Source organism: Sminthopsis crassicaudata, chromosome 1 (genome assembly GCF_048593235.1).
Source record: "Sminthopsis crassicaudata isolate SCR6 chromosome 1, ASM4859323v1, whole genome shotgun sequence".
In the NCBI taxonomy this organism is placed as follows: domain Eukaryota; kingdom Metazoa; phylum Chordata; class Mammalia; order Dasyuromorphia; family Dasyuridae; genus Sminthopsis; species Sminthopsis crassicaudata.
Genome location: NC_133617.1, coordinates 75874558 through 75898424, shown reverse-complemented (window position 1 = coordinate 75898424; position 23867 = coordinate 75874558). Strand labels below are relative to the sequence as shown.

General features: G+C 42.5%; 1 protein-coding gene across 1 annotated transcript in view; it reads right to left on the bottom strand.

The window, feature by feature from the left end:
• WDR97 (WD repeat domain 97) overlaps positions 1 to 23867 on the bottom strand; it is a 54775-nt gene that overhangs the window by 10123 nt on the left and 20785 nt on the right. Inside the window, exons 16-21 of the mRNA XM_074275614.1 lie at positions 8228 to 8362; positions 6306 to 6449; positions 5652 to 5903; positions 4664 to 4786; positions 4213 to 4410; positions 3403 to 3524 (exon numbers count right to left, since the gene is read on the bottom strand). Of these exons, the coding sequence (XP_074131715.1) occupies positions 3403 to 3524; positions 4213 to 4410; positions 4664 to 4786; positions 5652 to 5903; positions 6306 to 6449; positions 8228 to 8362 (974 nt within the window). The remainder of the gene's footprint in view (positions 1 to 3402; positions 3525 to 4212; positions 4411 to 4663; positions 4787 to 5651; positions 5904 to 6305; positions 6450 to 8227; positions 8363 to 23867) is intronic.

Sequence of the window (23867 nt, the reverse complement as noted above, 5' to 3'; positions counted from 1 at the left end):
GTGTACATGGTCTCACCTAAGTGTACCTCGTCTGACCTAAGTGTACATGGTCTGACCTAAATGTACCTCGTCTGACCTAAGTGTACCTGGTCTGACCTAAGTGTACATAGTCTCACCCAAGTGTACCTCGTCTGACCTAAGTGTACCTGGTCTGACCTAAGTGTACATGGTCTGACCTAAGTGTACATGGTCTGACCTAAGTGTACATGGTCTGACCTAAGTGTACTTGGTCTGACCTAAGTGTACATGGTCTGACTTAAGTGTACATGGTCTCACCTAAGTATACCTCGTCTGACCTAAGTGTACCTGGTCTGACCTAAGTGTACCTGGTCTCACCCAAATGTATCTGGTATGACCTAAGTGTACATAGTCTCACCCAAGTGTACATGGTCTGACCTAAGTGTACATGGTCTGACCTAAGTGTACATGGTCTGACCTAAGTGTACTTGGTCTGACCTAAGTGTACATGGTCTGACCTAAGTGTACCTGGTCTGACCTAAGTGTACATAGTCTCACCCAAGTGTACCTCGTCTGACCTAAGTGTACCTGGTCTGACTTAAGTGTACATGGTCTCACCTAAGTGTACCTCGTCTGACCTAAGTGTACCTGGTCTGACCTAAGTGTACATGGTCTGACCTAAGTGTACATGGTCTGACCTAAGTGTACATGGTCTGACCTAAGTGTACTTGATCTGACCTAAGTGTACATGGTCTGACTTAAGTGTACATGGTCTCACCTAAGTATACCTCGTCTGACCTAAGTGTACCTGGTCTGACCTAAGTGTACATGGTCTCACCCAAATGTACCTGGTCTGACCTAAGTGTACATAGTCTCACCCAAGTGTACATGGTCTGACCTAAGTGTACATGGTCTGACCTAAGTGTACATGGTCTCACCTAAATGTACTTGGTCTGACCTAAGTGTACATGGTCTCACCTAAGTGTACCTCGTCTGACCTAAGTGTACCTGGTCTGACCTAAGTGTACATGGTCTCACCTAAGTGTACCTCGTCTGACCTAAGTGTACATGGTCTGACCTAAGTGTACATGGTCTCACCTAAATGTACTTGGTCTGCCCTAAGTGTATATAGTCTGACCTTTATGTATATGATCTCATATAAGTATATATGGTCTGCCTTGTATGTATATGGTCTGACCTAGGTGTGTATGATCTGACTTAGGTATTTATGGTCTGACCTAAATGTATATGGTCTGACCTATATGTACTTGGTCTGACCTGTAAGTATATGGTCTGATCCAGGTGTATGTGGTCTCATTTATGTAATGAGTTCGCGATTATTACTTGCCCAAGGCTGTGGGGTTGGGCCAGTGTGTGTACATGTGTAGTCTACCTGTATGTGTGTGTTTGTGTGGTTTACCTGAAGGTGGGGCCTTGCCTGGAGGGGTGGGTGTTACCCACCTGTACAGTCTTATCTCTGTGTATAACAATGTCTTTTCTACTATGTGAGGAGACCTTACCTGTGTGTATGAATTTAAATATGTGTGTAGATATTACCTGTGTCTCACATAATTAAGGGATCTAGTCCAACTCAGACCTGAAAAAATATATAGTGTTAACCCAGCTGCAGCTTCCAGGCCTCTTAATGAGGCAGCAAGGTCAGCAGAGATAAATTCTGAGTCTGGAGTCAGGGAGAGCTGGGATCAAAGCTGCCCTCCAACCCTTAATAGTTGTGTAACCCTGAGAAAGTCTTCTGTTTGCTTCTGTTTGCTCAACTGTAAAAATGGAAATAATGGTGTAAAAATCAAATGAGATCATATTTTTAAATCCTCTGGCACATCGTAGGTACTTAATAAATGCTTATTAAAATCTAAGTAAACTCTATCTATATCCATCCTCCTGATGTCTGAGTAACGCTGCCAAAAAAGAAAAATGACCTTTGCCTGGAATGAAATGTTCTGATGCTGCCTCTTTTTGATCCCTGCTTCTTTTTCAGAAATTCATCCCTTTAATAATACACCCTCAAATTCTGACTGGGAATTCAAATAAAGCTCACTGTTCCATAATTTGCAGATTCCATTATCTCTCTTTTTCTTGAAAATCAGGACAATTCACTAATCTTGGAGGTACCTTTTCCATTCTGCCTGACCTTTCAGAGATCACTGACAACAGCAATCACTCTTGGCAATTCTTTCAAAGTACTCTTGTATTTAGTTCATTTGGATCCAGTAACTTAAAGATACCAAGGGATTCTGTGGGTTCTTTTGCTAGCTCTCCTTACTGTTCTTTGGTATTAATTTCCTAATCTCCATATTTTTCTTTTCTTTTGAGTCAAAAGAATCCTTTCTTTGCTAGAAAGAACAGAATATGTACATTGGCTAGCTCTGCCTTTGTCTCAGGTATCACTATGATATTCTTGAAAAACTGCGTTCTTATTCCTTTTTTGAACTACCTCTCCTTTCCAACATAGCTATTTGAAAATTCCTTCATTTTATAATTCATCCTTAAGTTTCCCTTACCATCACTTGCTCATTCTGAGCTTTTGCATTCCTGATACTAATTTTATTATTTTTGTTTTCATCATTTTATTGATATATGTTCATTTTAATATCACCTACATTTGATGTTTTTCCTCCTTCTGTCCTAGAGAGACATTCCTTATAACAAAAGATTTTTTAAAAAATAGGAAAAAATACCAGAGTTCAGCAAAACCAACCAACACATGGAAAAAAGTTTTGATTTTATACGCAATATACTTCCACTTCTCTAAAGTCTCTTCCATGACAGTTCTTTGGAGCCAAGCTTGTCCAGTATTGCATAATAATTGTGCACTGCTATCTGCAACATCGTTATCTGCCATTACAATAATGTTCATAGCTTGTCCACTAATATCTACAAGCTTAGTTAATGAACCACAATTTTAGGAATAATTTATTTTTATTTATTCCTTTAGGAAGTCTCCTATTCCCCAGTGGTGTTCTCGATCTCCTCCTTCTCCTCCTCCTCCTCCTCCTAATTATCTTGCCCATAGTTATCTGATTACCTGCAGTATCCCCAGTAGCATGTAAGCTGCTTGAAGGCAGGGGCATTTTGTCACTTTTGTCTTTGCATATCCAGCACTTAGCACACAATAGGCACTAAATAAATGCTTACTGAACTACTTAGGGACTTACCTTTGTGTCTCATTTGTGTGGGAATGCCAGGGGAAGGGGGATGCTCACTTACATGGGGTTTCATTCTTGCTGGGAAAGGGAGGATGGGTCTCACTTGGAGGGAGGGGTTCCCTTGCTCACTTGTGTGGGGAATTCTCACCTTTTTGTGTCTTACCTGTGGGGATGTAGCTCTCCCCTATTTCTCATATCTCAGGAGAGATATTGTGTATTTGGGGAGGGGGTAGACCTCATTGTTGTCCCAGGGGTGGGGGGCTAGGTGGGATTATCTCACCTGCAGCGAGGGGGTGAGTAGAGGAAGTAGGACATGAGTTCCAGAACCAGGCCCCGGGAGCCCAGAACGCACACCATGAGCATCTGCAGGGCCGTCATCACAAATTTCTTCTCTACCTTATCCTGGAGATTCCAAGATTAGGGCTGGGTCAATGTTTACGCTGGTGGGTTTGTCCCAGACTTTCTATGGTCACTCTTTCTGCTTGAGGGGGCCCTGGGGGCATCAGCCTTGGGGTGTCCTAGGATCTGCAGGTGCTAAGATTTGGGAAATTGTTGTAATGGGGACTCACCAGGGCTCTGGAATTTTAGGTATGGAAGAAGAAGAGGAGCAGAGTTTCAGGACGTGTTTGCAGGAGCTCAAGGGGGCAGGAAAGAGAAACCCTAAAGGCCGTATCATGGAGCCCATGGACAACACAGTGGATAGCGGGCTGGGCCCAGTCAGGAAGTTCTGAGTTCCAATATGGCCTCAGACACTCACTAGCTACGTGATCTTCCTTACTTAATCCTGTCTGCCTCAATTTCTTCATCTATCAGATGAGCTTGAGAAAGAAAGGACAAACGGGCCCAGCATCTTCATCAAGAAAACCCCAAATGGGGTCATGAAGAGTTGGACATGATTGAAAAATGGCTAAACAACGAACATTAAGAAGCCACACCATGAGGTTGGTAGGTGGGCTGGGAGTCCCTGAGGAGGGCCCAAGGCTGGAGATGCAGGTGGGCTGGGGGTCACTGAGGACCCCTAAGGAAGACTTCACTAGTGACAAAATAACGTCTGGAACTTGGTAAGGTGGATCGTGGTCTGGGGCCGTACCACAAGGTTTGGGGGAGGCTCTTTGTTGAGAAGTTTCAACAGCAACTGCTGCAGCTTCCTTCGGAATTCTATTCCCAGCCACGGGACCATCTCCATGAGCAACAACATAACCTGGGTGCTGTCCTCCCAGTTGGCTTGCTCCAGGATCTTCATGAGCATCGTGGCTATACCCTCCACCGTGAAGAATTCTGGGTATTTCTTTGAAATAGCAGCAAAAGAACAGATTCTGAGCAAGAACTGGGGTGGGGGAGAGCCAGGACCAGAAACCAAGCTCCACCTCAGGCCTTTGGGTCCCCAACCCCAGCACTGGGGGCTCTGGGGGCTCAGTCCCACTTCCTGCCAGGCTCAGCACAAGACACAAGGCAGGAGACAAGGCCCCGGGGGGATCCATCATCTTTGGGGAGCCAAAGAGGCATTCTAATTGGGAAAGGAATTCTGGGGTCACAGTAACCTCATACACCAACTTCTCCTTCTTCCGTTTCTTCTCAAGTTCCTCCTCAAGCTCCTCTTCGGTAAGCTCCTCATATATGTCTTTGGGTTCCTTCTCAGAAATCAGTTCGGCGATCAGCCCTTCCTAGGATCACAGGGAGGGCAGTCTGGTAGTAGCCAGTTCTTGATAACAAACACTAAAATCATCAGTATGTCCTGTCTTCTCAGAGCAACTCTGAGATGAGCAGTGTACATGTTACTGATTACACTCATTTTCTGGAAATGGTGGAAAATGAATTCTGAGAGGGGAAATGTCTTGGCTAGGATCAAATAAATGGCTTGAAAGTGGAGCCCTGGAGCCAGAATTCTAATCTAGGTCTTCCCTTAGAAGCCCTTAACCACAGAAGGTAACGTGGCAACATTTGGAGAAAACATACTGGGAACATTTATCTTGTTTCCCTAGGTGCCTGGAAGGGGAGAAATTTGGGGAGAGACTGAGTTGGGATGGCTAAGGAAAGTAGACAGGGTCTAGCTTGGGAGTCTATAGGGAAAGAGGGAGCAATGTACTAATTTCAAGGTTCTGTGTGCAACTGGATAAAGGGGATATGGGAACAGAAAGGGGACAAGGGGTGAATTTAAAGCTCATTGGATGTCCTGAGGTTCCAAGTGATTACAGGTTATATCAGGGACCCTCAACCATACTACAAGATTGGAGGAAACCTTACCAGGAGGGTAGGGGTACCAATGCCATGCCATGAGGCTAAAGGGTATTTCACTTTCTTGGGACTATACCACAAGGTTAGTAAGTATGGGGATGTGTGTGCACTTCTGCATCCATTAGAGAGTACTAGAATTGGGGAGGGGCTTGTGGTTGGAAAGATTTAGAGGGTCCCTAATTACACCACAGGGTTTAAGATTCCAAGAACTACCACAAGACTTGGGAAAGGAGGAAGGGCAATCTTTAAGAACACTTTTCTCCCCTCCTTCATGTACCACCCCCTGTCATGTACCTTGAAGTCGAACTCAGGAAAGTATTTCTGGAACCATTCTTGCTTCAACAAAGCGATGACAAATTTGGGGACTTCGTGAGTAACCTCAGGGGGAGCATAGGTTGAGGCAGGGTCCCATGTCTTGGGAACAGCCTGAGCCATGGAGCTAAGGAACTCTATTAACAGGAGACGTAAGTTCAGAGCCACAAAACTGTGACGCGACGCCATGTGTTCCTTCCAATCTAAATGAAAAATCCTAGGCAGAGAAGCCTCCTAGGATCACAGGGAAGATTGTCTGGTCTAGTTTCCATTCTCCATCAAAGACCCCAAAGTAACAACTGGGTTCTCCCCCACAGGATCTCCTCTATGCCAGCGACTCCAAGCAGACAAGGAGTGGAATATATCAGGAGATGGCTAGGACTTCTTAGAGGGAGGAAACGAGGCCGGGTGTAGGAGACACCATATGTAGTGTCTTCTGGGAGTCTTGGGACTAAGCCTGGAATTCTCAGGGATAGGACTTCCTGGAAGGAGGTCTGGAGGGAGTCCCAGAGGCTAGGGATCCCAGTAGGGCCAGAGGGAGGCCTTGAGGGTTCCAGGAGCTGTCCAGCATCATCCAGGAACTTGGGGACAGGGTAGGGCAGGGAGCAAGGCCTGACTAAACTGAAAAACACTTACAAAGTAGTCTTCCTCTTCTTGAAAGCTTATTTGTATTTGGTGATCACTTTCCTTAGCGGGCTCCAAGCCCAAGGCTCTATTCATCCAAACTTTCTCTTTCTTCTTATTTGTGCCCCAGGGAAGCCACATTAAGTCCATCTCATTCTGATCATAGACAGGAGAAAACAGATGGGTCCGTCATAAGAAAGAGATAGGTTCAGGAAGGGAGAGGTCATGAGAAAAGTCACAAGAACACACAAGCATAGGAGGAGTCATGGAAGCAGGAGAAGCACACAATGGACTTTAGAAGAATTGGGATGGGACAGCTAGGTGGCGCAGTGGATAGAGCACCAGCCCTGAATTCAGGAGGACCCGAGTTCAAATCTGGTCTCAGACACTTAACACTTCCTAGCTGTGTGACCCTGAGCAAGTCACTTAACCCCAGCCTCAGGGGGGGAAAAAGGTATGAAAAAAAAAAAAAAATATATATATATATATATGTATGTATGTATAAGAATTGGGGTGCTGGGGAATGCTCCCAGAAGATCAGAAACAAGGCAATGAGTTTCAGAACTGAAAGGGATGAGAAAGGGGGTCATAGGGATGGATTGAGCGTCGTGGGGATGGTGGATCCCATCTAATGAGTCTGTTTCCAGTGTGTAAAGCATTAAGCTAGGTGCTGGGGGGAAAGAAAATGAAAACGTCTCTGCTCTCAAGGAGTTTTCATTCTAGCTGAGAGGAAGAGAGAGGAAAAGGAAGGAATACAACAAAGTAGCATCAAATGATTCCAGAATAGGAGATTCAGAAGGAACTTGGGGGCCATCTAGTCCAACTCCTACCAAAAGGAATCCACATCATAACAAATCTGATAAGCCGGCCTGAAGAACCTATCACTCTTAGAGGAAAGCCATTCCATTTTGGACATCTCTAAATGTGAGGGAATTTTTTTTTGTTTCTCTCTTACATCAAGTCTCTATCTCCACAGCTTCTATACGTTGTCTCAAGTTCTGCCCTCTGGAACCAATAAGGTTATAACTCACGGCCCAACCACCCCAAAGCCCTGTGCCTCTCACAGATGGAGTGAGATTCTGGCAGCTAAACATCTCATCCCCCTTTCATGATCTTCCAAAATACTTGAGTACAGGTAGGACATTCCTGTCCCTCCCTGCTTCCCTCCCCAAGTCTTCTCTTCTTCAGGCTAAATGTCCTAGTCCCTTCACGATCCTGGTTAATTTCCTCTAAATACCCTTCAGCTTATCAATATCTTTCAGAAACCGGTACTCAAAAATTAACTTCATACTCCAGTTGTGGTCGGGACAGAGACCAGTGAGACTATCACCTCCTTAAACTCTGCCTATATTGAATAAATCCAAGACCATTGTGTTTTTGTGTGTTTTTTGGTCAGTCACATCAATGTGGCGCTTCATACTGAGCTTGTAGCCCACTAAAACTAAAATCTTTTCCACCCAAATTGCTGTCTGTGCTTCCGGTAGCTTGGATTTGGAAGGTGATTTTTTTTCCAAATGTAAGACTAAATCCAAGTGGATTTCATTTGATTTGACTCAGTTCAGTTCTTTCTGCACTTCGCCTATTTTCCAAGGTGTCAGCCATTCCTTCTAGCCTGGTGCCATCTCCAAATCTGAGTCGCCTCATTTGGATGGAGGTTGAGGAATGAGGGTTACAGGAACGGAAGGCACAGAAATCATGGCCACAGGAGTACAAGGGAGGGGAGGTCATGGATATAGGTTAACAAGCTGGGGATCAAAGGAAAGGGCGAGGGATACAGGTCACAGGGATGGTGGTCAGAGATTTAGAGTTGGAGCCCCTAATTTTAGGGGACTGGAAGGAGATAGTCTCACAGCTGAGGTGATGACAGGGATGGAAGTCATGGAAATGTTTTTCCAAGTTGGGGTTCACAGAGTTAAGGATATCTGTCTCCATACCTCCAAGATTTCAAAGCTCTCTGTCTTCAGGTGTGTAACTTCCCCGACCCCTTTCAAATCTGACTTTCGCCATAGATGCTGTATTGCCACTGAATTAGGGATATAACCCGGAAATTGGACCAGTGGAGAGATGTACTAGAGAGAGAAAAAGCACAACATCAGAGAACCAGGAGGTCATGGGGTTTTCAAGAAAAGGAAAACAGGGGCTGACTTTTCCACTCAGCCCTGCTGGGATGTTCTGAGAGAGGAGGAGGTCTGGTCTTCAAAGAACCCCCTGTGAGAGTCAGAACTCTACTTACCTTTGCTCTTGGACACTCTTCAATCTGTCTGTCCAGGCCTTGCTGGAGGCACAGACTGCATTGTGGTCAAACTAATTTTAAAACACCTGCAAGGACAATACTGCTCCCTCTGGGCTGCATGGCTGCCTCTGGGCATCTTGAACTCCAGGATGGGCTCTGATCAGGGTTTCTAGAAAGGGGTCATACACCCTGCAGCTGCAGGATGACCTCCCGAATGGAAAGGCAATTCGTGGCTAACCTCTGGATAAAGGAGGATTATTATCTGCTACAGAGGAATCACAGAGCGGCAGAAACTTTAGCCCTCTCCTAACCCTGAGAGCTCAAAGAAAATGCAATGGTCATTTCATCAAAGTTCACACCTGCAAAGAAATCCTTCTGCCATAGTCCCAGCAAAGGTTCGTCTTAACTTCTATTGCACCAAAGTCAGTGGAAAGAGAACCTAGTTTTGAATTCTGAATCTTCTACTAAGTGAGCTGAGTGATTTGGGGGACTTTGGGGATCTTTTCTGTTACCTCTAAGTCGTCTTCTAGTTCTAAATAATCTTAGGCCTTTAATGACTCTTGGAATGGGAAACATACCATAGTGCTAATAATGAAGTTTTTTCCCGATATGAACCCAAAATCTGCCTTTTTTAGAACTCCTCCCCTATTTCCCTCATTGCCCCGATTTCTGCCCTCTAGGGTCATGTCTGAAATATTGTCCATATGGAAACCTGTCAAATGTAAGACTAAACATATCCCAATATCTCACCAATATTCCCCATTCTAGTTTCCCCCCTATTTTTATTAACCTTGTATATTACTTTGCCAGGGAGGTTAAGCTGAACTATGCTCAGCAAGCATAATGGTGGAGAGCTGCCAAACAGGAATGATGGTTTAGAGCCCAGATTGAGATACCATAGACAGTGACCAAGAAGTAGCCAGAGGCAATCTCCTGCTGGTGCGCTGTGCAATGAATGGACAGAGTTTGGGTAACTGAAATGTGGGAGAAGTTAGGGAGGTAGCACAATGGGAATAAATTCCAATTCCCTAGAGAAAAAGTAAAGACAGGATATCTTATTCACGTCTTGTTTCCTCACACTGCAGTTCAGACAGGACATTGCATGTAAAAGATATTTAATAAATGTCTGTGAATGAAGGAAGAAATGGATAGATAGAGAATTCCCATTTAGAGTCAGTGTGAAGGAGCTTCCCCCTGGTTTTGTCATTCATGACTACAGTGGCTGTCCACCCATTATACACGGTAGGTATTCAATATATGTTGTGCTAATAGAAAATGACATTTATATTTGAAAGTTTGGAAATAGCTTTAAGGAAATGGCAAATCACTCTAGTATCTTTGCCCAAAGATAACCCCAAAAAGAGGTCACAAAGAATTGGATATGACTGAAAAGTTACAACATCAAAAACATTATGTGAATCTCACAAAACTCCTGAGATATTATCCCCATTTTACAGATGATAGAAGTCAGGCTTGGGAAAATTAAATTATTTTCTCATAATCACAAAGGTAGTGAGTGTCAGAGGTAGGATTTGATTGAGCCTAGGTCCTCCTGATACCTCTGCTCAATTGGTCAACATGCACCTATGTGCCAGGTACTATGCTAAGTGCTGGGGACATAACACAAAGGAAACATTCCCTGCTGAAAAGGAGCTTATGATACATTGAGACATCATTTGGGTTGAGCTCTAAGAAGCAGAGATTAGGAGAGAACACATTTCAGGCAAAGGAAACAGGGTGGACCCTGAAAGACCCAAGGATCAGAGATGGAATGTCATGGACATAAGGACATTATGGCAAAACTACAGAATGCATGAAAGGGAGTCATAATAAAGCTGGAAAGGTAGGTTGTGGCAGCTTTTAAATGACAAATAGAGGAATTCATCTTTGATCTTTGATTCCCAGTTTACTGCAAAAAAGTTCTGATGGTCAGACCTGTGCTTTGGGTAAACATTTTGGCATGGGAGGGGGGAGGGGAGGATGGACTGAGGATGAGAAAAGCTTGAAAGAGGGAAGCTATTATAATAGTCCAAATGACATGGGATAAAGGACTGAACTCAGGAGAAGAAAGAAAGGGAGGGTTATAGATGTGGAAGTGACATGATTTAATGATCAATGCTTGTTGAGAAGGGAGAGAAGGAGAAAATTTTGGAACTCAAAATCTCACGAAACTGAATGTTGAAAATTATCTTTACATGTAATTGGAAAAAAATTACTATTAAGTGAAAAAGAAACACAGAAACAAAAAAAAAAAAAAGACTTGGCAATCAACTACCTGTTGGAGTCATTGGATGGGCAATAGTAAGGTACGGAGGTTGATTCCAAGGTTGCAGTGACCAGAAGGATGGTGAGACTCTCACCAGAAACAGGGAAGTTTAGAAGAAAAGCAATTGGTTCTGTTTTGGACATGTTGAGTTTTATCTACAGGATCCCTGGTTCTAAATGTCCCTTAGACAAGCAATGCAAGCCTGAAGTTCTAAGGCGAGATGAGGGCTGGCAGGGTTGGATCTATGGACCTGTAAGATATCTGCATAGAGATAATCAAAATCATAAATACCGATGTGATCAAGGAGAAAAAGTAAAGAAAAATAAAAGGACTCAGAGTCTGGCCTTAGGTTACAACCTACTGGGGGACAGGCTTCCAAATGGATAATGTTCCATCAATAGTAGTGGTCAGTTAAATGAGAAAGAGAACCAAGAAAAGTGCCATGAAAACTTAGAGAGAAGATAGTATCCAAAAAGAGAGAGCAACAGAAGGGTCAAATCTGTCATAAAATCCCAGTGTAGCCAGGACCAGATTAAAATATAATTGGGTAATATTTAGCAAAATAAACAAAAATACAACACAACATAGTTAATAATGTTAAATGGTGGCTTTCTTTTAAAATATATGTATTTTATTTCATCAAATATTTCCCAATTACTTGTAAAACATTTTTTTAGTAATTAAACATTTTTGAGTTCCAAATTCTCTCCCTCTTTCTTGCCCCACCTCTCTCTGAGAAAGCAGACAATTTTATATCAATTTTACAAGTCATGCAAAACATTTCCATATTAGCCATGTTGCAAAATAAAACAAGAAAAATAAAGATTAAAAGATATGTTTCAATCTGTACTCAAGAGTTCATCAGTTCTCTCTCTGAAAGTGGATAGCATTTTTCATCATGAATCCTTCAGAACTGTCTTGGATCAGAATAACTAAGTTTTTCAGTTAATCATCGCTAATAGTGCTGTTACTAGGTACAAGTTCCTACAACTCTTCCCAGGTTTTTCTGAAATCATCCTACTCATTTCTTAGAGCCCAGTAGAATTCCATCACAATCATATACTAAAACTTATTCAATCATTCTCCAATTGATGGGCATTTCCTCAATATCTAACTCTTGGCCATCACAAAAAGAACTGCTATAAATGTTTTTATGCAAATAGGTCTTATCCCTTTTTCTTTGATCTCTTTGGTACACAGACCTATTACTTGTATTGTTTTGTCAAGAAGTATGCACAGTTTTAGGGCTCTTTGGGCATAGTTCCAAATTGTTTTACAAAATGGGCTAGTTCACAAAGTTGTCCACAGAACTGAAGAGGAAGAGGAGGAAGAAGAGGCAACCTTCCAACAGGAGGAGGAGATGTACCCCCAAGACCATTTTCTGTATGTATGAGTTTGTGTTACACACAATCAGGATTGGCAACAGAGGCTGAAAGGTGGGCTGGACCCACCGTGGCCTAGGATTGTCTCATAGGGGGTAGGGTATCATGTGACACATGGTGGGCCTGCAGGAGACGCCCTATCATAGTGATGCCCTCATCTGCTGGAGGATCATCAGGTTGGCCCCTGACAAGCCTCCCTGGGATACATTCGGGTCACTCAAGAAGTGGGCCAGCAGGTTGCACATGGAAAAACACCTTGGGCCCGGTCCTTGGACAAATGGCACGAGAACTGGATACCAGTTCTACACTAAAGACTGTCTGGGAGGGAAATATGCATTTATGTGGGGAGACTCTGTAACTGCTACCAAAGAAACATTAGATGCTGAAATTGAAAATCAGACTGTATTTGTGACCACTAGAGCTCAGGTATCAAGGCATCCTGTCGAAAGTGAGAAACAGACCTTAATCCCATTAGAAAAAAGAGAAGTGTCATTGGAAATAGGAGCACAAGCAGTGCTTTGTTGTTGCCCTGGATGCTTTTGTAGATCTTTCTCCACCATCCTTTCAGAGGTTGCAGCTCAAGAAAAGACTTATTATCTAAAAGATGAAAAGGGAGAATTGCTAAGTTATGGGGGTCTGCTGAAAGGGAGCCAGAGGCCACCTCGACCCCTGATGCACAGTAAGTTTTTTGCCGTGTTGCAGAAACGCCCTTATTGAGTAAGGGACAGTGATTTGTGATCTTAAAAGCCAGCCGCAAAACCCCATAAGACTGGCTAATATGACAGAAAAGGAATAAATGTTGGAGGGGGTGTAGAAAAACTGGAGCACCAATGCATCGTTGAACTTATGCAACCCTCTGGAGAACAATTTGGGACTATGCCAAAAGAGACATACAGATGCAGCAATCCCACGATTAGGTCTGAATCTCAAAGAGATTTTTTTAAAGGAAAAGGGATTATGTTTATAAAAATATTTACCGCAGGTCTTTTTATGATGTGCAAGATTTGGAATTTGAAGAGCTACCTCTCAATTGGGGAATGGCCAAACAAGTTGCTGTATAGATATGCAATGGAATACTTCTGTGCTATAAGAAACGATGAGCAAAATGCTTTCCAAAAAACCTGGAAAGGTTTACATGAACTAATGCAAAGTGAAGTAAACAGAATCAGGAGAATTTTGTACATAGTAAAAACAAAACAAAACAATATTGTATCAATTGTGAATGACGATTATTCTCAGCAATGCAAAGACCAAGAATTCTGAAGAAACCATCATGAAAAATTCTATTCACCTCCAGAGAAAGAACTGATGGAATCTGTATGCAGATCTCACCATATTTTTTTTAAATTTTTCTTGGGTTTTTTTTGGCTATGTTTTTTGTTTTTTCACATAACTAAAATGGAAATATGTTTTACATGGCTGTACACGTATAACCTTCATCAAATAGCTTGCCTTCTCTATGATGGGAAAGAGGAGGGAGAGTGGGAGAGAATTTGGAACTCAAAATTGTTTAAAAAAAAATGAAGGTTGAACATTTTTACATGTAATTGGAAAATTAAATATATATAAAAAGAAAGTGAGCTAAGAGCACCACCTGCTGGCTTACACAAATATTGTACTCTAAAAGAGGAATCAATTTTAAATAGAAGCAGCACTATTACTCCATCTTTTGAGGGCTGCATGTTGACTTAAGTTTTAAGATGTAATATTATCTATTTTTCTGTATTTTTATTTCATAAACTGTTTTCCACTTACATTCTGGAGTGTCATGGGCCCTGCATGTTTGATATCTCCACTCCAAGAGTATCTCATCATATTCCTTTGGAGGGAGACCATTCAAATCACATGCTGCCCTTGTGTGGGGCACAAGTACTTTACCTGCCTTTACATAAAGAAATACATAAAGAATTGTGCTTAAATTAAAAAAAATAACTTCACAAGTACAGGATGGAACAGATTTTGCTAGAAAACATTTGGGTGACAAAGATTAGGATTTAGGTTAATGAACTAAAGATTAATATGGGCCAACAGTGGTTCATTGCAGCCCCCCCCAAAAAAAATATCGCTTCCTTAGTTTGCATTGACTGATATTTTGCACATCTCTGCACTTAAATTCAATTCACTTGCTAGTCTCCTGATGTCATTGATCTTGAGAATGAAGCACAACCAACAGCAATCTCACCTTCCTTCCTTCTCTCATCTGCACCATGGCCTCCAGCCCTTGCCTGCTCAGTTCTGTCTGGGGCCATCTTCCCCGAAGTAGCCACTCTCAATATCTTGAGCTCTTGGTGAACCAATGCAAGTCCATTGTCGTCCTCTCTGGAATCCCTGGCCTCTTTATCCTATCACCAATTATATTTAGCCAAGCCTCAGCCTTGGATTACTTCCACCAATTATTCTCTTCACACCTACACATGCAACGAAAGTGGAGAGTGCAGGGGAGATGTGCTGGGAGAAAACTCTGAAGTCTAGGGGTTGAGGTGATGAAAGGCAGAGAAAACCATACAACTCTCTCCCTGGGTCTACTAAGAATTTGGGTTCCTGGGCTCTCACTGCCACCAGGTAATCCCCTATTCCTCCCCTTCAACTCCTTAAATCCCATTTTCCATAGAGGCTCTTCCAAATCTTCTCAACCCTTCTCCAACTTCTCATAGCTCTTCCTCCCTGCACTGACCCTCTCAACTAAGAACTCAAACCATTTGCTATGAGCTCCTTTCTCCCCCCACCCCGATCTGATGAAGAGGTGTTACTCCTTACCATGGCTAACATTTACCCATATAAATTAGCCCATCATCCCCTCACTCCTTCCTACTCTTTTGCTTATTTTCCATCGTTTCCTGTCTGCTGAAATTCCCTACTGCCTACCAACCTGCCCATGTCTCCCCTATCCTGAAAAAGTCTTCAGTTGGTCCTTCCAGACTCATTATTATTCTTTGAAGCTATACTTCCCGAAAAGGTCATCTATGATAGATGCTTCCATTTTCTTACTCCTTACAATCTGGCTTTTAATCTTATCTTTCCACCAAAAGTACTCTTTCCAAAGTTACTAATGATCTCTTAATTGCCAGATCTAATGACCTTTGCTCCATCCTCATTATCCCTTTTTCTTCCTTGATACTCTTCTAGCTTTTTAAGAAATTATTTTATTTTTCCAATTACATATATAGTTTTCAATATTCACTTTTGGTTTTGATTTTGATTCCCAATTGTTTTTCTCTCTCCTCTTCCCTAAAACAGGTTTCTGGGATACTCTCCTGGCTCTCCTCCAAACTGACTGCTTGCCTCCTTACTAGATCCTCACCCAGATTATACCCTCGAACTATCCAGGTGCCCTCAAGGTTCTGGCCTGAGCCCTTTTCTCTTCTACACTGTTTCACTTGGTGATCTCATTAGTCTCTATGGATTTAATTCCCATTCCTATGCTGATGATTCTCAAATCTATTTTTCCTGCCCCACTCTGCTGGCTTCTAATTTCACATCTCAAACTGAATGTCCAAATAGACATCTTAAACTCAGTATGTCCAAAACAGAACTCGTTTCCCTCCCTCCCCAACCTTCTTCCTTCTTAACCTCATTACGATAGAGGGCAGAGTCATCCTCCCAGTCGCTCAGGCTCACAATCTAGCCGTCATTCTGGATTCCTCACTCCAAGCTGTTGCTAAGGTCTGTCTTTTCCATCTTTTCACGTCTCTCAAATATATCCCCTTCTTTGACCCTGTTACCACCCCGACACAGGCTCTCACCATCCCACTTCTGGAATATTGCAATAACTGTTGTGTCTTTCTGCCTTCTCTCTCCTTATTTCAATCCATCCTCCATTCAGCTAGCTATTAAAGTGCTTTTCCTAAAGTGCAGGTATATCATGTCACCATCTCTACTCAAATTCTACTGGTTTCTTATTGCCTCTAGAAAAAACAAAACCCAAACCTGTTGTGTTTTGCATTCAAAGCCCTTCCTAACCCAGTCCCCTCCTGCCTTTTTAGTCTGCCCACACCCTACTTCACTACTCAGTCCTGGCCTCCTGGCTGTTCTATGAACAAAATACTCAGTCCTTTGGCTCTGGGCATTTTCCTTGACTATCTTACTATCTTACTTTCCTCCACTCTGACTACTGACCTCCCTAGTTATCCTTAATTTCCAATAAGAATTCCAGCAGAAACCTTTCCCAACTAGTGCCTTCCCTGTTCATTATTTATCCTGTACATAGCTCCCATTGTATAGATTTGTTTGCCTATCTCCATTAAACTGTAAGATCATTGAGGCAGAAACTTTTTGGGTCACTTTTTGCATTTGCAGCATTTAGCACTTAGTGGGTTCCTAAAAAATGTTTCAATCTCCCTACCTCTATCATTCACTTACCCTTCCAGCTTTGAAGTTCTTGAAATTCATATAGATGACACTATCAAAATCCTGGTAATTATTGTCACTCCCTTTCCTTTCTCAACAAGTTTGGTACCTGGTTCACAATATTTACTTCCTCTCCAACTCCTGCCCTCATACTAGGGGACTCTCTACATGCAAACTGGCTTTCCCTAAAAACACCTTAAATCACTCCGTTCAGCCCAATCACGAGCTGGATGGTCCTGCGCCGCAGTGCTCCCCAAAGTTCTTCAGAAACACCTTGAGTGTGTCCTGGTATTTTTTCTTCTGACTGCCATGTGAGCACTTGCAGTTTGAGGCAATCATATATTTGGCGTGGCTAGCCCAATGCAGTTGCACTTTTCAGTTTAGTTTAAGAACTTTGGTGTCTGGTACCTGATCCTTCCAGGTGATCTTCAGAATCTTCCTAAGACAATTCAAATGCAAACAATTCAGTTTCTTGGCTCAGAGTCCAGATACTTTCCAGGTTTCACAGGTATACACCATGGATCTGTAGAGTGTAGACCTTCAGTCTGACAGTCTTAATACCTCTTCTCCCGACACTTCCCTTCTCCTGACACACTGAGACAGCTCTAGCAACGCTGCCGACTTCATCCATGTGCACATCCCTCGAGGTAAGTAAATTTATCCACAGCATAAATTTCCCCGCTTACTGTAGTTCCACTTAGGCTTCCATGTACGAACCATGTAGTGCTGTCTGGTGGAGAACCTGTGTTACCTTGCAGGTGTAGGCCAAAATTAAACACAAGCAACAAGAGAATTGATCCATATTTTGTTGCATCTTGATCTCAGAGGCTGCATGAGAATATAATCATCTGTGAACAAAAAAATCATGCACCAATTCTCCCTCTACTTTAGTCTTAGTTTACAGCCTTTGCAAAATATTTTACTCTGTGTGTTATAGTTGACCTTGAATACTATTTTTGTTCTCATTGAAGGTTTCTGATATTGCTGAAAAAATGCTAACGCACACAACTCTGTTTCACTCCACTGCTGACTGGCAAAGGGAAAGAATATTGTCCATCATCCAGAATCCAGGCAAGCAGACCTTTATGAAACTGATGTTGAATACTGATGAACTTCTCCAGGCAATGCAATTTTCCTATAACTTTCCCCAAGGGTTAAGATCTGCTAGTATTAAGTTTATGATTTTTCACAGATGTCTATGTATGCAAACATTTGATATCTTATGTACTATATATCTATATATATATATCTATATCTATCTATCTATCTATCTATCTATCTATCTATATATATATATATACAATGTATTATGTATGTTAGGAAGATATGCATGTATGAAGCAATTCACGCCAGTTCCAATGGACTTGTGATAAGAGTCATCTGCACCCAGAGAGAATTAGGGGGACTAAGGATGGATCACAGTATTTCACCTTTTTTGTTTTTTCTCGTTTCCTTTTTGATCTTTCTTGTGCAGCATGATTAATATGGTAACATATATAAAAGTACATGTTTAACATATGTTGAATTGCTTCATGTTTAGGGAAGTAGGGTGGAGGGAAGAGAAAAATTTGGAACACAAGGTTTTGCAAAAGTGAATGAATGTTGAAAACTGTCTTTGTATGTATTTTGAAAAAAGCTATTAGGGAAAAAAAGATATGCACAAATTAAATATGATATACTATATTATGTAATTAGTGAGTATAATGTATCTTATATGCTAGTGGAATAGCTATGTTTTATATACATAAATGTCTATTATACATATTTATGTCTGTATACTTATATGCTAAGGGACTATCTATCTATCTATATATATATATATATATATATGTATGCTCCATATATAAATATGTGATAATCATGGATTTAATGTAACACATTTGTCTAATAAAAAATATAAAAAAATTTAAATTCTGGAATAGTATATAAATTGAAATTTATCTTAAATCAACCTGCATATAATTGATCGAACAGGTTTAAGTAGTTTAATGAGATTATCAACTTTTAGTTAATAGGGTGTAAAGCCTCCTAGAAAAGAATTTTCCTTCATCGTTAGCTTACAAGGCCAATATTTTAAATTACTTGGATTCTTCACTTAGGTTTTAGCATATAGTTTTCAAATAATCCTCTACTGGAATAAGAATTAGGAAGTATAGGATTGAAGCTAGTTGGCCAATGACATATGGCTGTTCTACTGGTTGACCTCTATTCTGGTAAGTACAAATAGATTTGCTGTTAGGATTCAGAATAGTGTTTGTGAGACTGGTGGGAATATTGGGCTTTGTTGGCTGGATGTGAAGAGGAGTGGGATAATTATTAGGATGGATGCTAAAACTTATTGGGAATTGAACATAGAATTGCATATGCAAATAGAAAATACCATTCTGGTTTAATATGTGGGGGTGTTCAGGGGACTGGGGGGAGAAATTGGGTCACCTAGGAGATCTGGCGAAAGGCTGGTGGTAGAAGCACTAATCCTAATGCTCTTTGATGGAATAGTCGGGGTGAAAAGGGATTTTGTCTGAGTCAGGGTTGATGCTGGATAGGTTGTGTAAGCCTGTTTCATGTAGGAAAAGCAGGTACAAGATGGCTATTTTGAAAAGGTGAAAAATTGGGTTAAGAGCGCTTTTATCTACTGAAGCCCCCTCAGATTCATTCTACCAGGATTGTGCCAGTATAAGAGATGGCCCTCAAAATATTTTACCTCAGGAAGGACATATTCTATGAAAGTGGTTATTTCAATTAATAGAATAACCCCAATATTTTTTGTTTCTTTGTGTAAGTAGGAGCCATAGTAAATCCCTCAGCCTACTTGTGGGAATAAGCATATGAAAAATATTGAAGCCCCATTTACATGAGGTTGCCTATTAATCTGCCATTATTATCACGACAGATAAGAGCTACTTTAGAGATCATTTGATCTAAGTGTATAGATAAAAATAAGCCTGTTGGGATTTGGGTAATGAGGCGAACTTCTCCTAGGGAGTTTTAACTTCATCAAGTGGAGATGTTGAAGGATGCTGGAAGGTGTGATTGATGATTTTTATTAGTGTGTGGGTTTTACATAAATTGGCCATTACTTTTTGCAGTTGAATAACAATGGTTTTTCATGCCATAGGTTATGGTTTAAATTCATACTAAAATTGTGAAGTTAATACTTTTGGTTTTCTTTTGCTTCTAAACTTGTTTATGGTAGACCAAGTCTCGTAGCAAGTGGAGGCTTAGGTGATGCTACTGTTAGCTTGGAAGACACCTTTTTAGGTCTGATTTGTTTTTTCTGATCTTGGCGTATCCTGGTGGTATTTGCATTGCAGATATGGCGACTGAGGAGTATCCCGAGAGTTGAGAGGGGTAATAACGGTAGCCTTTAGTATGTTGTTCACTAGTAGAAGGGGTCCCTGACTGCTGCAGTAAAGCAGATTATTATTGGGCAAGGCAAAAATATCTTAGGGCACCTTTTCTTGCCCCTTCCTTGTGGTGAGCAATGAGTTCCTTTAACAAGGCTGCTCAGAGACCCACGGCTCACTGCTTCAGTCCAGCGAGAAGATCCTCCTGTGGCCTGGGCTGTCTGTGTGCAGGGTTGAGCCTTCAGCTCCCAAGCTTCATCACTTGCCTGTCAGCACAGGCTTTTGAGGTGGAAATGGTAAAAATGGTTTCTTGATTCATGTGTAAATCAGATTTAAGTGAGGAAGATTCCTCAGCTTCACTCTCTCTTCCAGCCATCACTGCCCAGTGCGGGGACAAATGGCCATAGTCCACCGCGACATTGTTAATGTCTGACCAGGTTCTGAGCTCCCCACAGCATGTTTCACTTCCATGGCCACTGGAACAAACTCTTCTCACCTGCTCATTCCACTGGCTGAAGTCGTGGGGAAGGCCCTCCCCTAGCTCACTGAGGAGCCCCCTTCGGTCACACCCAATTTAGCCCATCTGCTGAGGCGGTTTTACAGGGTACGGCTGCTCCCTGCTATGGCTTCTTGGGGTGAGAACAGGGTGAATCAGATGGGTCCCAAAGTGGATGAGCAGCCCTGAAAAAAACCACCTCACAGCAGAAGGGCTGATCTTCCCTGAAACACACCCTACACCCCTCGCTGCACAATCCTCCTTCACTCCTCACCAAGTCATTGTATCCCAATGTTCTTCCAAACCCTTTTCTCCATCCTCCCTTCTGTTTTACAGAAATCGTCATTCACCAGGAGCTCCCTCTTCAGACCCTTCAAATGTCTTCTGCCACTATCTCCTCTTCCTCACATCTCACAGATGTCCTCATTCCATAAGCTTTCCCAATTCCAAACATTGTCCCACAATCTACTGGTTCCTTCTCTACCATCTTCAACCATGTCTGGGTCTCCATTCCCCAAGTCCCTCACTCCATCCTTCCCTCTCCACTATTGCCCCATACCTCGCCTTAGGCGCTCCAGAAGGCTGTCTACAACTGGTTCCTCCATTTTTTCTCCCATTTTCTGAATCCCTTATAATTTGGCTTCCAGCTTCCTGATTCCACTCAAGTTGCTCTCTCCAGAGTTACTGATTACCTTTTAACCGCCAAATTGGTCTTTTCTCATTTTTCTCGCTCTCACTTCAGCCTTTGACATCCTCTGGATACATTCTTCAGGTTTCTGGGACACTTTCTCCTGGTTCTATCTTCGGTCTCCTTCGCTGGATCCTCGTTAAGATAAAATAAGATGTCTCTAACCCTATGTGTCCCATAGCATGTCCAATGCCGCCTCCTCTATATTATTTCATTCGGTGCCTCATCTGCTTCCGTGGATTGAATCATCTCCGTGATGATTCCAAAGCTTTCCTAACCTGATCTCCAGGCTTACATCTTTAACCACATTTCAGATTATTTTAAACTGAATGTCTAGTAGACATCAAAAATGGAACTCATTTCTTCCCTCAACTTTCCTGTTAAGGGAATTGCCATCCTTCCAGTTCCTCCAGGCCCAAATCTGGGCATTTTTCCCTCCTCTTGCTTACAGTATTTATTGCCAAGAATTGTCTTTTTTTTCTTTGCAACATCTCTCATTTCTTTCTTCTGCCTGCCTCCAGGATCCCCTCTCCCATCTGTCCTCCATTCAGCCGACAGTGACTTTCCTAAAGCACAGTTTCCACCAAGTCACCCTTTATTCAATTCCAGTGATATTCTACCATCTTCAGGATCGGATACAAAATCCTGTTCGGTATTCAAAGCCCTTCCCGGCCTCTTCAGTCTTATATTGTTCTCCCTGACAGGGACTTCCTGGCTGTTCCACAAGCCATTCTCTTGGCTGGTTATTTTCTCTGCCATTTCCTCCATGCCTGGAACACACTTCCTCCTCCGCTTCATCTATTGGTTTTTCCGACTTCCTTTAAAGTCCCAACTGACTTTTCCAATCCTTAGTTAAAAGTCCTGTATATATTTGCACCAGCACTTGTTCATCTCCGTTAGGTTGTCGGGAGTCAGGAAGACCAGAGTTTGAATCCAGACTCAGGACACTAAGTCACTTAACCCTGTAGTTTCCTCATCTATAAAATGAGCTGGAGAAGGAAAACTAACTCTCAAATGGGGTCAAAGGTATGACAAATGCCTGGACATGGAAGCAGGATCATTTACCTCTTTTTATATCCCTAGCCCTTAGCACACCGACACACGGTGCTTAATGCTGCTTGACTTCTGTGGATATAGTTCTCTCTCCAGCCCTAATCTCTAAGCTCAAATCACTTCACTTATTGAACATTTCAAACCAGCTATCCCATAACCACGCCCAAAAGCAAATCCAAGTCTTTCCTCCCAAATCTTCCCCTCTCCTCAATTTCCCTGTCACTGTAAGGGGTACCACTATTTTCCCAATTGTCATCTCCCTCAACTCCCCCGAAGCTATAGCCAAGTCCTGTCAGTTTTACCTTAGAAACACTTCTAGTGTGTCACTTCTGGGCTCCCTACTCAGGCCATCTTCTTAGTTCCCCAAGTGACCTTCAGAAAGACAAGCCTAAACGAGTCGCTCCCCTCCAGCTCAGTGGCTGGGCTTTGGCTTTTAAGGCCATTCAAAATCCAACTGCCTTTTGATAGGCTGTTCTACCATCACTGGGATGCTCTCCCTTCTCATGTCTTCCTCCTGGCTTCAAGCCTCAGCCCAGATGCCACAAGAGGCCCTTCCTGGTTTTACTAGTAGCTTCCTCTGAAATCACTCCCTACTTGCCCTAAATATCTAATTTTTACACACTTGTTTGCATGTTGTCTTCCCCATTACTCCTTGCCCTCCTCGAGAGTAAGGGTTTTTTTCTTTCTATCCCCAGCACTTAGCACAGTGCCTGGCCCATAGTAAACAATCTATGCCGACCTCTCAAGGTTAACGATCCCCCCTACTTCATCTGCTCCTTGAATGGCATGGTGGGGGTTAAGTGGCCATTCTGTGCTTATACAAGACTGTATACCAGACTCCCGCAGCTGAGGCAGCTGGTGGGCAGTACCAGTGCTGCTCTGGGAGGCGGTTCACACACAGACCCTGGGAAAGTCACTTAAATCTTTTGGCCTCTGTTTCCTCAAATGTAAAGTGAGGTAATCCCATCTACTTCCTAGGGTTGTTGTAAAGCTCAAAGCACAACAATCCCTCTCGCAGAGTAGTTGCTGTGTAAATGCCTTGGTCAGATGGCCACAGCATCCTTTCGATACCCACTGGGGAAAAGGACTGACTCCCTTTAGGCAGAAACTGAACCACAGAACCTAGAGTTAGGAGGGATCTCAAAGGTGACCTGAGACAATTAGGAGTGCTGGTCTTAAGAGTCAGGAAGACTTGAAATCAATCCTGCCTCATTAGCTGTATGATCATGGGCAAGTCAATCTATCTCAGCCTCAGTTTCCTCCTCTGCAAAAGCAGGATAACGGCACCTACAACGATAGGATTGTTGTGAGGATCAAGAGAGATTACATAGAAGGCCTTATGAACTTAAGGATTCTATAACAGGACAGCAATCACCCCTACAATATTCTCAAATGTCATCCAGCTTCCACTTGGATATCCACTTGAATAACTTGGTCCCCAACCACTTTAAAAAGTGGGGAAACGAGGTCCCGAGTGGTGGGTCTGGTGGGCAGAAACGGAAATAATTCCCTGGGGCAGGCAGGAAGATTGAATATATGACAATGGAGATCCGTTTAGTTCTGTGGTCCCACCCTCTGGAGGTAATTCAGTCAGAAATCCCAAGTTATGTCAAGTTCCTGAAGCTAAATTCTATAAAACAGCTTTTGGGCTATGGCTTTGTTACTGCCTTCCTGTGGGTCACTCTGCCTTGTGGTGTTACTCTCCCATGCCCCTCGATATCTCCTCTAAGCCTATTACACTTTTAGGGTGCAAAGAACCTTT